The following is a 16,475-nucleotide window of genomic DNA, read 5'->3' on the forward strand; positions in this document are numbered from 1 at the left end:
CTCATTGACAGCCGCTAGAGGCGCTTGCGTGATTCTCACTGTGAAAATCAGTGAGAGCACGCAAGCGTCCATAGGAAAGCTTGGATAATGCTTTCCTATGAGACCGGCTGAATGCGCGCGCAGCTCTTGCCGCGCGTGCGCATTCAGCCGAATGGGAGGAGAGGAGGAGAAGAGCTCCCCGCCCGGGGCTGGAGAAAGGTAAGTTTTAACCCCTTTCCTCTCCCCAGAGCCCGGCGGGAGGGGGTCCCTGAGGGTGAGGGCACCCTCAGGGCACTATAGTGCTAGGAAAAAGTGTTTTCCTGGCACTATAGTGGTCCTTTAAAGGCAGGGGTGTAGGTGGTAATAGTTACAGCTTTCATTTCTGGATGCTTTGATTATAGTTGGGAACCCTGGAAATGTTTTAAAGAAAATCCACGTCTGGTCAGTGGAGCTATAAAAATCTGCCATGGTATTGGCATGTTCTACAGTAGCCAATGGGGCAATATGGCTGAAGACCTGGTCTGCCAGGGTAGCATCCAGAATTGCTTTGTGAATTGCCCTTTGAATAGTTGATTCAGTGAACTTCAAAATAATCTGCCCTCCTCAAATACATGGCAGAAGGCAAAGGAGATAAGGTTTATGTATTATCAAGCAGTTATATAGATTTTTTTTTTTTTTACCTTGGAACAAGTTGCAGGCCTTCTTTTTCAGACCGGTTTCAAGTGCATATCTGGAAGATCATCTGATGCTGTAAGGCCAATAGGAGGTAAGTTGAAACACATCTCAGAAGTAGTGACAATCTTGATTGGGCAAGTGGGTCAAGAACACTGCCTATGATCTGGCACGACTGTAAGAGTGACATTTTCAAAAACATGAAAGGATCTCTTTGGTTTAAAAACAAACAAACAAAAAAAAAAACAAAGCTTAGTAAAATTTACTCAGAGAGAATAATTTCTACCACTGAATTATTTGTGACGTCCATAGGTTTTTAAAGGATGCTTACCTCCAGGTCCCCATCTCCCATGCAGACAGAATGTTTTCTTTTTGCTGTGTTTATTCAAAGGGAAATGCTGTGGGACCTCGGTTTACAAACGCCTCGTTTAAAATAATTTTCGGTTTACAAATGAAAATAATGCCTCGGTTTACAAATTTGTTTCGAAATACAAAGCAAGTTTCCCCAGGATGCATTGCATCTGGGAGGATTATAGCACCGCCGCTCTGCATGCTGGAGCCTGTGGGTAGCACGTGACGTCGAGTGTGGAGGTGTTGGAGCTGCTTTTGCATCCAGTTTTGGAGCCATTCTGGAAATTGTTTGCAGTTGTTTTGGGACTCTTTGGTGCATTTCTCAAGCTGTGGAAAGGTAGAGAGCTGGTCTATGTCGTTTGCATGCCTTTTATTGTGTGTTCTGCATTGTGGGTTTGTTTCCATGCCAGCTCATTTTGACATTTTTCTGACCTCCATAACGGATTAATTGGTTTTCAATGCATTCCTATGGGAAACAGTGTTTCGGTTTACACATTGTTCGCAATAAGAAACGTCCCGGAGAACGCATTAAATTCATTAACATGTGTGGAGGTCCAACTGTACATATCAAGTTCAAAACCCTCCTTTTCGAACTATTGACCTCCCCCATGCATTTACAGAAATGCAGCCCATTGGTGACTGGCTGATAAAGACTACCGTAGCCTCTCAAATTATGGAAAATGTTGCCATTAAATCAAGATCGTCCAACACCATGGTTGTTTTATTAACTGAAGGAAATCTTCCCTGACTCCTTTCATGAAAGTAACATTTTATTTTTTTTGTCAGTCAGATTGAAAATGTTTAGCTATTCTGTATGTTAAAAATGTAATGTCAGGGCGGAGCCTGACTGTCAAGCGGACTAGACGTGCATGTCAAGAGCTCTTGAGTCCGGGGCCAAGATTCGGGTTTATTGCCCGACCGCCCGATCACACAGACTGCTACACACAATAATCGTGAAGAGGAGACTGACACACGGGGATACCCGATACTTGGCTCTCTGGTGTTAGGCGGACCTAATCGCGGCCTGTGCGGGTGGGAGCCGAGGGGAGACGGACGCTCTCCCGGTTCTCTGGCTGACAAGGGGGCACTCACAAGTCACCTCCCCCCCTGCTACGACCGCTACACTGGGGGCCCTGCTAGATGGCTTTTGGACAATGCTGCTCGGCAGGGCAGGCAGCGGAGCCCGGCGAGACACACCGAGCTGGCAACGGGGAGCGGCCTGGGAATCCTCCTACAAGCCGACAAATACCCCGCACCAACCTGACAGCACTGCAGAGGAGAAAGCGGCAGAAACAAAACTACCGGCAGAGAAAACGAGCCGACGGTGGATGTTCTACCCACAGCTGCAGCGAGGTAACAAACACCAGCGCACTACCGTCAGCCAACAGCCACAAAGAGAATCCCATGGGGCCACCCCCTGGCCTCCCCCCCTCCCCCCCTGCAGACCGGGCCTAGGCATCCACTCACCAAGCGGGAGAGCCACGGACTGGCAGACCACCGCCATGCTGGACACTCCGATAAACCCTATGGGCATAGGCTGAAAGGAGATGGCCCGTGAGTTATGTGGAGCTGGGAACATGCCTGTGCGGTTGACCACTTTACGGGACATTGTAACAATCAGTTGACTAAAGCTCTGTCTCCCACATCCATCTCATATTACTGTTTAATTTAGCATGTTCCAACTTAGCAGATCCATGACTTCTCAGGCACTCTCATTTTTAAGCAACATTAGTTTTATCTTTCTGCAACTTCTGTATATTAGTACTTGTGCATTTACCTACAGGTCTATGCCACACTTACTCACAAATAAGTGTTCATACCCTCATGTATATGCTGTCAATCTCAACTAGAATTCCTTTAGCGTGTCTTAAAGTGGCCAGCATAATGCTATATATATTACTCTATTCTACTTTATTAAGCATCCGTGTGTGAAAAATCCATGACATACAAGCAAAGTTCTCATATGTAATGGCATTGTCCTGTGTACTTATAGAAAAATTGCAGCATACCCTGCCAAGCTAATCACATACATGAACAAGCCTGTTAGCTAATTGATTTGTTGTTTTCTTTATTCATACTATATCTAAGTTTAAAGGTGTACCAATCTTGATTCCTAACAAAAAATGTGCACCAGTATTGCCTATATGCCACCACTGTTCAGCTTAATGTTAAAACTTGTCTTGCTTTTGCTGTTTAGGCAAAGTGAGAATGCATGTAACTCTCAAGCACGTGAAAAATAAAGAATTAAAAAAAAATAAAAAAAAAGTCAGGCTATGAGCATTCTCGGATGACTGTCATTGATTTAGCGGTTTCTGCAATACCCAGGAACGTGTCTCTAATATCCCTGAATGTATAACTTTCCTGATGCAAAACCAGGAACTCCTGTGGTGGACAAAGTACAATTTTATTTCTTGGGCATGTTTTTCCAGAATCCCCAGTGGACACTGTTAACCATGCTTGCCATGCTTGGTTATCACTTTGCTCAGGGGATTTGGAAACCAGAAAGTTGAATAAGATCACATTTCAGAGAATTAAAATTTGCCTCCTGCACCTTGAAGGAATTTCAGCATATTGTACTAAGGAAACGTGTGATAATCCAAAAATATCACAACTGTTACATAATCCGACGAGGGCACTAAATCATATGACTGGCAGAACTTTGTACAAACATAGTCCTGGGCACTATGACCCCGCGGCTCTCGCGAGACTTACAGTGTGAGCTGACCGAGGTGCTGAACTTGCCAGATTGGTTATGTTGCCTTTGAGAGCGTATGGTAAGCCCAGGAATGAGAATTACCCCCATGATGGCATACCATTTGAAAAAGTAGACAAGCCAAGGTATTGAAAGTGGGGTATGTTTAGTCTTTTTTAGTAGCCACTTAGTCACAAACACTGGCCAAAGTTAGCGTTCATATTTGTTTTTGTGTGAAAAAAGCAAAAAACAAATATTTGGCCAGTGTTTGTGACTAAGTGGCTACTAAGAAAGACTGGACATACCCCACTTGCAATACCTCGGGTTGTCTACTTTTGCAAATGGTATGCCATCATGGGGGTAATTCTCATTCCTGGGCTACCATACGCTCTCAAAGGCAACATAACCAATCTGGCAAATTTCAATGTGAAAAAAATGAAATGCAAGCCTTATATGTGACTCTCTCACTTTCCAAAACACCATAAAACCTGTACATGGGGGGTACTGTTATTCTCGGGAGGCTTCACTAAAGACAAATATTGGTGTTTTAAAACAGTAAAACATATTACAACAATAATATAGACCATAAAAGTGCAGTTCGCTTGTAAAAAAAGCGAAAAACGTAGCTTTTACTTAAAATATCATCGTTGTAATACAATTTACCAGTTTGAAACACGAATATTTGAGTTCAGCGAAGTCTCCCGAGTAAAACAGTACCCCCTATGTACAGGTTTTATGGTGTCTTTGAGAGTTACAGGGTCAAATATAGTGCTTGCGAATTAAATTCTCTGCACTTTCTCCCTGTGTTGTCAGGCATGTCAATCAAATTTTAATTAATCAAATCACATAATTACGTTAAAAGATTATTTAAATATACATGTAGAATTTTAATATATATGCATTTATAGGTATTTAAATTCTACGTATACTAATGTAATTTATGTAATTATATGTATTTATATATATATATATTTATTTTTATATTTTTGCGGTTAATTGTATTTTATAGATATATATAGAATGTCATTCTAAGTGTATTTTGTTACCTATATATATATATATATATATATATTTTATTTTATTATTTTATTTATTTATTTTATTATTTTACTTATTTATTATTTTAATTATACGTATTTATATATAATATATGTACATCTATTATATATATAACGTCATTCTAAGTGTATTTTAATATTAATATATACTTAATATTAAAATATAAAATTTATTTTTACACTTGTCTTTTATCTTTTTTTTTTATACTTCCCACCAGCAGGGGGACTGTCTGATATTTCAAACAGTCCCCCTGCTGGCAGATCCACAGCCAGCTATAGGGGGCCATGTGATCGCTCTTTGAGAGCGATCACATGGCCCCCGGGGGCCTGATTTGTCGTGGGAGGGCTGCCTGGGCTGTGAGGCAGTCCTCCCGAAGCGGATCGCGGCGGAGGTAAGTACGTCTTACCTCCAGGGGCTGGAAGCCGTTACGGCGTGCTATGCCGTCATAACGGCTTTAAAGCCCACTTAACCCGTGACGGCATAGCACGCCGTAACGGCGTTAAGGGGTTAAAACACTAATATTTGTGTTTAGTGAAGTCTCCCGAGAATAACACTACCCCCCCATGTACAGGTTTTATGGTGTTTTGGAAAGTTAGAGTCACATATAAACTTGCATTTCATTTTTTTTACATTGAAATTTGCCAGATTGGTTATGTTGCCTTTGAGAGCGTATGGTAGCCCAGGAATGAGAATTACCCCCATGATGGCATACCATTTGCAAAAGTAGACAACCCGAGGTATTGCAAGTGGGGTATGTCCAGTCTTTCTTAGTAGCCACTTAGTCACAAACACTGGCCAAATATTAATTTTTTGCTTTTTTCACCCAAAAACGCAAACTTTGGCCAGTGTTTGTGACTAAGTGGCTACTAAAAAAGACTAAACATACCCCACTTTCGGGGGGCGGGGCCTGACACTCAAGCGGAGCAGTCGCATGCCCGGCGAGCTCCTGCTCTAAAAACTGAAATAAGGCATTAAAAGGCCGACGATCCACAGCTCAAATCCTGCAAAATCACCAACGTGAACAAGGGCATCCAGGCGAACCCACGAGTGCCCAACTTTCAAGTTACTCACTTGATCGCCCGACTCCTGACTCTGCGGCCTACAGGCAGACCTGCCGCAGGAGGGACGGCCGCTCTCCTGGGGATCTGGTCGGCTAAACAGACCGCGCAGAATTGGTCTTTCAACACCCCCCCCCCCCTTTGGACCGGCGGGGGATATCCCGGTCCCCACCTGGGACCACACCTGCCAGGCATCAAAGCTAACAGTCACCTCACCGACAAGGGGTGCGTGGCGAATCCAAAATGGCCGCCGCACCGACTGACCACATGTCCTGCTGGGAGACACGGTTCCAGACGGCTTTCGACGCCCTGTGTGCAGCGTTTCGGTCCCGGATAGAGTCCCGCCAGCAAGAAACCACCCTCCCCTCATCTAAGCCCACGGAAACCTTAACCGGGATATCATCTCCCTGTGCCTTCAGAGGACCGAGGGTCAAGAGGAGCAAGCACCCCTCGCAGCCTGCACCTGGGATTAAGCGTACTCACAGAGCTCCAGCACAGACACAAACTCCCAGACGGAGACCTCGGCGGCCTAGCTTGCCTGCAAGAAGCTCACACACTCGAGCAGCCCAGTACCTGCCAGCACCACAAGGATCCAGCCTGACTGCAGCGAGAAGAGCCTGGGACAATGGGAGATGGCTGACAGCTATGGGAGATAACACCTGCGATGGTCCCAAAGACACCGACCACCTGCCCCAGCCTTGCCAGCAAGCTAAAGGCATCGGATGAACACGGGACTTTGAGCCCAGTCTTGGCTCCCTGTTACTCTACAGTCGTTCTCTCCCCCACCCATTACGTTAAGGTCTAACCCAAGCAGTGGCCCATTGGTGGTATTGGTTTATGCCTTTATTTTCAGCATGTCTTTACTTAATATACCAAACGTGCTTCTATCTAGCTCTGTTAGCTTAATTACTTCCACTCAGCCGATGTTGATACAGACATGCTAGTCTAGCCTATTATACTATAACAACAAAAATGTGCAGTTTATCAGTGCCAAATTTACGCTTCTGTTGAATCCTCTATTTGTGCTGTTGTTGCACTTTACGTATGCCTGTAATTATCTTGCACGAAAAAAATAAAGAATTTTAAAAAAAAAACCAAAAGAAAAACATACCCCACGTTCAATACCTTGGCTTGTCTACTTTTTCAAATGGTATGCCATTATGGGGGTAATTCTCATTCCTGGCTACCACACCGTCTCAAAGGTAACATTACTAATCTGGAAAATTTCAATTTGAAAATGGAATGTTCTATATTTGACCCTGTAACTTTCCAAAACAACATAAAACCTGTTAATGGGGGGGTACTGTTGTACTCGTGACACATCGCTGATTACAAATATGCATTTTTTTTGCAGTAAAACCTAACAGTATTATGACATTCACAGTTAAAATGTCAGACGGATATGCAAATTTTTTTAAAAAAATCTTATTTTCTCAATTTTTTTTAAATTCATAATAAATTGTTCCATATATGAATATTTAATGATAAATTAAAGCCCTGTTTCTCCTGAACAAAATGATATATATAATAAGTGTGGGTGCATATAATTTGAAAGAGGGGAACTACGGGTGAACAGACATATAGCGCAAATTCTAGTTCTTGTTTACGTTTTGTTTTGATCAGAACGTGCACTATTGACTCCGTCCTGAAGGGGTTAATATAGTTTTAGGGTAAAGTGTTGGGTAACCATGAAATGTGTTCAGAAACCAATTCCTAGCCTTAACCCCCGCCCCCACACATACGTTCTTGGATTTATCTAGATCACAAGTTACTTGCTAGGTCTGTGTGTATTTTTTTTGTACCATGTTGCATATTTAATAAACAGTACTTTTAAGGATCCACCTAAAGATTCTGGTTGCTGTGTCATTCCTGTGTAAGTAATTCCTGTCCTTCATTTCCCTGTGTCTTTATATATATATATATATATATATATTTTTTTTTTTCCTTTCAATCCTGAAAAAGATTGTGCTGGACAAAGCAGCTGTTCTTGCCATCCTATTTGCTACTGCATGTAGGTTTCACTGATGTTTTAAGCCTATAGTGTGGTTGCTGTTGGGAGTTTTCAGCTTACAGAGAATTAAGATTTCCAGCATTATAGTTAAACTACTTTAAACTTTCCATTTCATGTTCTGGCTTCTGAAAGGATAGTGCTGAGGTCTCCTAATTTAGATGAATATGCCCTTAACATCCTGCTTTATTCCACAAAGCTGTCTATACAGACAACACTTAAGATTTGGAGGTAAGCCATCAAGTGGTTTCATTATTTTAGTCTCTCTCCTCTCCCCTGGATTCATCTGTATCTGTTATTGCGTTTTTCCAAAAAGTTTTCTTAAGACCTTCCAGTTGTTTATTTTTGGGTTTGTCTCAATACTAAGGTCCTTCCCAATGGTGACTCAGGCAAGTCATTCTCTGGTGATTCTGTTCCTTAACACCATTTCTAGGTAAGGCCTCAAAAAAGTGAGTTCACTTCTCCTTTAGACCTTAATCGCATCCGGTTATGTAAAGAACTTTATTTGATTGCAATAACCTCTGACAAAAGGTTGAGAATTGCCAGTCCTGTCCTTCAAGTCTCATATATAAAAGTTGACTTGGACAAAGTGGTCCTGTGTTTTTTATGTTTCCTCCAAACTTGTTTTGAATAAGTTGTTTCAAATGTTTTGTCTGACTCTTAAATCACTGCTAGAGATAAAGTTCCATTGCCTGGAAGCCATATGATCTCTCAAAACACCACATAAAATTTTCAATAATCAGAAAAACAATTTCATTACATTTAAAGGCTAACAGAAATGATCAAACACTTCCGAAGCCACGATTAGGCCAACAAAATTGTTAGTCATGCATACTGTCTTTCCTGTAAACTGCCACAGCCATCCTGAAAGCAGCATTTGCAACTTTCTGGGTAGCCTCAACCATCATATCATTAAGGCAAGAAACCAGTAACAAATTAAAAACAAAATATCAATATCTCGTGTAGGTCAAAACAGTGGAATCTGTTTTCACCTTTTCCCGAAATTAATACTATAGTGGCATATATTTTATAAAAAAAGGAAAAAGTATTTCTTAAGTGAACCAAGTGTTTCTAAGTGGTTTGTAGGGTGTGCATTGTTAGGCACACTAAGGTTTGGTTTTATTTTCTAATATTGCACATGCTTAGCCCTTTGGGAAAAAAAAACAAAAAAAACTGCTACCAGTAATTTATGTAGCAAGGTTTGTGTTCGTATGAGTGAAAGCTGTAAATAATCTGTTATTGTTTAGCACAGTTCAATATGTATTGTGTAGTGTACCATGTTAATGGTTCTTTGTAGGTATTGTCTGTTAGAAAAACTTTTTATAATGTCATACTGTCTAGTGTTGGTGTAGAACCGGGTAATTCTGAGGGTGATTGGGAGATCTCTGTTCTTAGAATTGTGGCATTTTCCAAATGTTTGTGTGGAAATTTCCACAAGTGTCACTAGTTACTACACATACTGGGAAGCATTTGCATGTTGTCTTTTATCAGTTATCTGTATTTTATCAGTATAGACAACAAAAACTTCATCTAAATGTAAGTTATGATGCATTATGGTGGCAGGAAGCCCCCTGGCGCACACTTACCTCAAGTTGTTAAACCACTTTCAAACACATTTTGCCTCCTGGCACCAGAACAACATCATTCAGATGTTTTGGCGCCTGGAGTTTTCCTTTAATATTTGATAAAGAACTGTTAATGGTGGGATATATTTTGTATGATGATACATTAACTTGATAATTACCTGAAATGCATAGGTCAGACTGTATTACAGTGCATTTGAGATATTTTGAGGAATCATCTCCCAATTTCTGTATTTATGGGTGAGAAAGTACATTGCTAATAAGGTTATCTTATTGCTGATAGAGATTTTATTTATTTGGATTTTAACAAAATGCTTTAAAATGAGAATTATCTAAAGGTATTATACATTGTAGTTCAAATATTTAATATACATTGTAGTTCAAAGGTTACTCAGCAAGAATTATAGGTTATGTAGCATGAGGCTCTATATTCAAGCCATATTAAAATTTTTGGTAAATTTAATTCTATTAATTAAACTTGTGTCTGCAGAGAAATGTACAATTTTTCACAGCAAAAATGTTCTAACTTAAGCTTGCAAGCTTCAGAAAAAATACCTTAATACCACAGTTTACCTTGGAGTGTTACTCCAAGCATTATGATCACTTAAGAGTTTTGAAGTGGTCATCGTGCTTGAAGTCTGTAGGTGCAGTTTTTCAATATGAAACTTTTCACATACTCAAATATTTTTTTTAATATTGCTCTGTTGTAGCTCTACTTCCAGCAGTGTCATTCGTATGTCAGTAGCTAGCAAAATGAGTTCCATGCTGGCTAAAGTGAGGTCTCTACATGTTCATTGCACAGAGGTGTCATTCATTGGCTGAGAGTGCTCAGCTGATGCTTTCAGCTAATGAATGACCAGTGGAGTAGGCACCTGGCTTGGCTTATACAGTTCTGCAGAAGCCAAATGTGTGCCTTAATGTAGTGGATCTGGTGCTAAGAGACTGTTTGTTTTTCTGGGAAAAGGCTGTATTTACATTTGTCCCGAAGGCCACCAGTAGTGGCTGTTACTTAGACATCCACCAGAAGGATTTTCTGGAACTGTCCAGTAATCTTTGCAGGACAGATATTCATTCCGCATGTTCACCCTGTGCATGAAGATGACGAATGCTCCCCACGTAGATGCTGATTGGCACAGTGCAGCCATTGCCATTCATGAGCCCCCTAATACTTCCATATGGGGATACGTTAGATTAGCTGTAATGATTCTCAGCCGGGGAATGTGCTTCAATGTGTTTCAGGCCTAACCAAACTACCTGTAGCATACTGAATGGTGCTCATTTAGTGCAATATTTAAATATTCGTGGCTCAAAAATAAATTCCGTTGTAGATGCATGTGACTGTGTATATTTATTTTGCTTCTGATTCTGAATAGTTTTTCTTCCTGTAAGCCAGAATATTAGATTGCCTTGAAGGCACACTTGGGCATCATAACCATATAATTAATAGATAAAATGGGCATGGTGTCTCAAGTGGTTCTTTAAAACCTTATTAGCAATGTACTTTGTCACCCATAAATATAGAAATGCAGGAGTGGTGTCTACATTTAATATTGCGTGCATCCAAATGCCTGAATCTTGTATTCTAGTCCCACCATAGACTGGAAGCAGGGAGAAAGCTATATGCAGTGTAACATACCACTACCATCATACAATTGTCATTGCTTTGTTGACTGTACATGAAGGAAAGTCAGAAGGCCGCTATGTGTATTTCAAGAGATTAAAAAGAGGAATGATTTTAACTGGGTTTGAGCAGATAAGGATTTGGAGGGTGAGGGATGAGAAGAAAAAAAATGAAGGTCGCTATGGAAGTGGTTGGCTGCAGTGAGAAGTGGCTTCCCAATTGATTAACAGAAAACATAGGATCATGGAGCTAGCAGACAGGTGGGAAAAGTTGTGCACCAAGACAAGGCCAATACTGTATTGGGCCACTCTGGAAGCTGTCACAAATGCCATTGTAGCCATATAGAAAGTAGAAAAATAATTCTAGTGGTTGTATTCTTACATAGGCATTTGGTGGCAGGTACAGCTGTTCCATCCGCCTCTACTGCAACCTGCAGGGGTGGCAAAATTCTAGCTACAGCAACCTCTTTTGGTAGCCTTGGTGCCTTTTAGTTGTTGAGCCCTGCTTTAACTTTTTTTTTTTTTTTTTTTTTGTGCACAGAAAACCTTTACAGAGCATTTGGGGGAAATATGTATCTAAATTGTGCAAGATATCAGTCTCCCGATTCATATTTTATTTCTACATGTGTATTAAGAGCATATGTGTATAATGATACTACTTTGTTGAGATAAAATAAGATTTTAAACAGGGCAGAGACATTTTTTGATCACACTTAATGTTTAACTGTTTTATCTATTTCTAGGGTGTGACTATTCCGAGTCAAAGGCGCTATGTATATTACTACAGCTACTTGTTAAAGAACAATTTGGATTACAGACCAGTGGCACTGCTGTTTCACAAGATGATGTTTGAAACAATTCCAATGTATAGTGGCGGAACATGCAGTAAGTGACTTCTATTAAAGTTTTGATTTGTAAAAGTGTGTAAAATTTAGTAATGTGGAGGGGAAAAAACAGTTTTGTACAGAATATATGCATAAGATAGCAGTGTTTATCTTGCAAACCGTTGTATAGCAATGTTTACCAAATCAATGCAAAAGATATTGCGTTGAACACATCACTAGAACTTGGCGCTAGACTTCTTCTGACTTTGTCAATTTTAATTTATCATAATTCTTGTCATAGGTACAAACGTAGGCTGTTTATTATGGAATCTCAATGTGTGAAACAAAGAAATGATGGTATTGTCCTTGACATGCAACATTGAATAATGGAAGCCATATGTAGGAAAATGATATTAAAGTGACACTGTCTGTCTGTGACTTACCTTTATTTTAAAATGTTCAAAATTACATTACACAAGAATAGACCACATAAAGATGGTTAGAGCAAATGAGCTTAAATATTATACAATTCTATGATTTGAAGTATCAAAAGAAATGACAAAAAAATAGTATGGGCAAATATTGCCAGGTAAGGCAAAATAAATAAAAGCTTGTTAAATCATTTGATCCAACCAGGTAGATGCATGAAAAATAAAGGAAAAAATAGAGAGGGAAGAAAAAAAGAGAATAAGGGATTGTGAGAGGGAAAGAGGCGAGAGAAGGAATTGTCAGGGAGGGACTGTGTCAAATCACCAGCACTGCCCACACTGAACCACCAGTTTGAACCAGCATCTCCTTACCCCAGTTATGTGCCAACAGAAGCTATGGCGCTGTCACGTTTTGATAAACCATACAACCAAATCCTCCAGGTATCAAAATATTTCTCTCTTCTACCTTGCAAACACCCAGTTTACTAATCTTTCATTATTTTCAAATAGTTTTCAAGTATTTAATATTATAATAAAATAATGACAGATGAACAATAACAAACTGGGAAGAGGAACCTTGGGGAAGTATCCATCCGAATTTACAATATTTTTGTGCAATATTGATATGTCTATGGATAATATAATTATATCTATGTAAAACTAATAAAACAAGTTTGTACTACTAATATCTTGCACGAGAGATTGAAAACTATTGACTGTAAATGCAAAGGGTTGCCTCCAGAGGACCGGTATCAGTGACCTAGTAGCTGATTATAGAGAAATATTTGAAAAACGTGGAGCTTACCTTAAGTCCTACACTTTCACATTTTGTCAAGCTGAGGAAAATACATTAGGCAAAGTAGTCCTACATTGCTTTATGTATTAAGATGAGTAGAAGAGATAAGAGCTTGAGATACAGAAAAAAAAAATCTATTAAGGTAAAGGTAAGTTTGACATATTTTTTAAATGAAGTTATGGAGTTGGTTGCAGTTGGCAGACGTGGATTACTCGCCAAAGTCTGAATTGTTGGGACGTCTGTGATTTTCACATTTTAAAACAAAATCACAGAACTGAAAACCTAGTTGATAATGTTTCAGATTCTGGGATATTTGCCCTAAAACGTATAATTCGGTTTTAGGTTGAGGTGAGTCAAAAAGCATCTATTATAAAAAGAAATGTTTGTATCTTGCTGCTGTATTGAAATTTTGTTAGTCACGTTTGGTAAGCTCTACAGTAAATTCATGTGAGGATTGTTCGTGGGAGCCAACTGGCACGTTGGAGGAGGAGGAGGAGGAGGTGTTCCAAATATAAAATGAAGGACCACTGACGTCATCCAGACCACTTTGAAAATTTCTGGGTGCAGTGGTTCTCTTTTTAACCATAAAGTTAAAAACATTGTAGTGTTTGTTTTTTTTTTGTTTTTTTTAAAAGAAACTCGTGGCGCTTCTTCTTCCATCTTGGTCCTGAAATCAAATGCTTCTCATAGAAGCAGGAGTGTAACATTTGGCTGCACATGCCTAGTTCTAATCATTGCTTCTTTATTAAATAATTTGAGGAGATCAGAGGGAGACTATATACTAGTCCCTGCACTGAAAGGGAAGGGAGTTATCATTAATTTAGTGATTCCAAAGAGACTTGGACAGAAGGAAACCTATAGTCCTGAAATAATTATCAGGACTGTAGGCTTTCTTTGGAGGCTTAGAATGTGGAATTTAAGAGATTTGATTTAATAATAGATGGACACGGAGAATGGAAAAAATATACTGACATGTCACACAATCTTTCAACCATTGCCTGAAGAGCTTATAGATTAATGTTTTGCTAATTTTGGGTTGGGTTTGAATTTGATGCAAGTCGAATGCATTGTAATAAAATTGCTTTTTTTTTTCTTCTTATGGCTATGGTTGGCTGAAAGCCACAAACCGATTATGCATTTGTCCTTACTCTGCACACCAATGTGGTATTTTTTTTTCTGACTTTGAACTCTAGTTCTAAAGCCTACACCCTTCCTGAGCTGAATATCTGAACCACTTTGGTTGTGTGCACCTGATTAGTGTGACCCAGCCCGTTGTTGGTCTAGGTTGCACTTTCTGTTAAATTCATATTTATACATTAGCTAAAATTTTTATCTTTAAAAAAAATATCATGTTGCCACACTGAACTGATAAAAATCTGCAGAGAGGGGGGAGGGGGGGGGTGTCAGCCTACATTATGATTATTTTAAGAGTTAAGTGGAGAACAAAGGCTGCAAACTCCTTAAATTTTTTGGCAGATTATTTTATACCCTTTCTTCTTTTGTATTGCATGGGTGCGTGTGTACATTTTTTATAATTTTTATTTTCTTTGTTAAATGTATGCTGCTAACTTTTAGGTTGTTTTAACTGGTGTCCATACTAGGTTACCATGCTAAATTTTCTTATATATATATAATGGTTACAGCTCGATGTAAAATAGTTTGAAGCCACAGGTTTCTGTCCTTGAGCTACACCGTCACAATTTTTGGCTTTTGACATCTTCATGCTTTGACAAATATGAACTTGTGAACAAAATATCTATAAATTGTGCAAAGCCAATTTACCAACACTTGGTTATTTCAATATTTTACACCTGTCTTTCCCTCATTCTGTTTGTAAAGTTTTAAAGACTACAAACCTGATATGGACAAATAGTTGTTGGATCAACGCTTATTGGCCAACTAGAAGCTAGGATAAATTGAGAGTAGGCAGCAACCTAAGAGTATGAGGTTCCCTAACAAACCATCCAAGAGAATAGTAGACAAAATAAAAATAGTTGGGTCGCGCCACAATAAAAAGTGAAATAATATATAGTACCAGTAATATACTTGCAAACAAAAGTCAAAATGAGATATAGAATAGTCCTGGTTATAAGACATATAATGGAAGTCCAACTTATGAGGAACTTGAGTATGATATGGATCTATTCGGATATTCTGAGTTCCGTTAGAACATGCAAATGAGGAAAAAAAAACTCCAATAGTGTAATCTGTATCAGGCAATCAAAACAGGGGAACTTCACAGCAATAATACTCTTACTCACCTATTAGAGAGCTAGTACAAGCTCGGGTGTAGCTAGCATTCATTGGTGTTGATCCCCCACTGGTAGGATGTAGGTGGTTGATAAGTGGTTTGGAGTGAAGGTTTCTCGTTATAAGGGGAAAAATAAAACAGAAATAGTGTTCTCTATATATAGTAAATAGAGGGGTTATAATATAAACAGTATTGAACTTACATTTGAGTGAGCAGGATATACTAGCGTGGGTGTTATAATCCTCACCTAGGCTTCTTGGATGAGTAAACACTCATGACCAGGTTAGAGGATAAAATAAATAGTATATGGCACTCACAAAGTTAAGGGGACAAATATTCCTTTAATCATACGCATAAAAACACCCAAAACATGTTTCACCAACACAGGGCTTCATCAACTGGTTTTTAATGCTTTTTATGTGTATTATTAAAGGAATATTGGCCCCTAACTTTGTGAGTGCCATATACCTTTTCCACATACCTTTTCCACATACTATTTATTTTATTTTGTTCTCTAACCTGGTCATCAAGAATATCAGAATACTCATCCAAGAATCCCAGGTGGTGATTATACCACCCACGCTATCATAGTGAGCAGTACATTCTGCTCACTCAAATGGGAGTACAATACCATTTATATTATAACCCCTCTATCATATATAGAGAGCACTATTTCTGTTTTATTTTTCCCCTTATACCGAGAAACCTTCCCTCCAAGCCACTTATCAACCACCTACATCCTACCGGGGGGCATCTACGCCACTGAATGCTAGCTACACCTGAGCTTGTACTAGCTCTCTAGTAGGTGAGTATGAGTATTATTGCTATGAAGTTCCCCTGTTTTGATTGCCTGATACAGATTACGCTATTGGAGTTTTTTTTTCTTTTTTTTTATTTGCATGTTCTAACTGAACTCCGAATATCCAACTACCTCAGGATACTCACTACAAATAGATCCATATCATACCATATCAAGTTCCTCATATAAGTTGGACTTCCATTTATATGTCTTACAACCAGGACTATTCTTGATTTAATTTTGACTTTTGTTTATAAGTATATTACTGGTACTATATTATTTCATTGTTTTTACTATGGCGCGACCCAACTCTATTTTTGTCTACAAACATGATATACATGGGTGAATTAACACC

General features: G+C 39.3%; 1 protein-coding gene across 1 annotated transcript in view; it reads left to right on the forward strand.

The window, feature by feature from the left end:
- Positions 1-16,475, forward strand: part of PTEN (phosphatase and tensin homolog) — an 86,663-nt gene that overhangs the window by 62,970 nt on the left and 7,218 nt on the right. The window contains exon 6 of the mRNA XM_063435047.1: positions 11,766-11,907. Coding sequence (XP_063291117.1) covers positions 11,766-11,907 — 142 coding nt within the window. The remainder of the gene's footprint in view (positions 1-11,765; positions 11,908-16,475) is intronic.

The sequence above is a fragment of the Pelobates fuscus genome, chromosome 10 (assembly GCF_036172605.1).
Source record: "Pelobates fuscus isolate aPelFus1 chromosome 10, aPelFus1.pri, whole genome shotgun sequence".
Taxonomy (NCBI): Eukaryota; Metazoa; Chordata; class Amphibia; order Anura; family Pelobatidae; genus Pelobates; species Pelobates fuscus.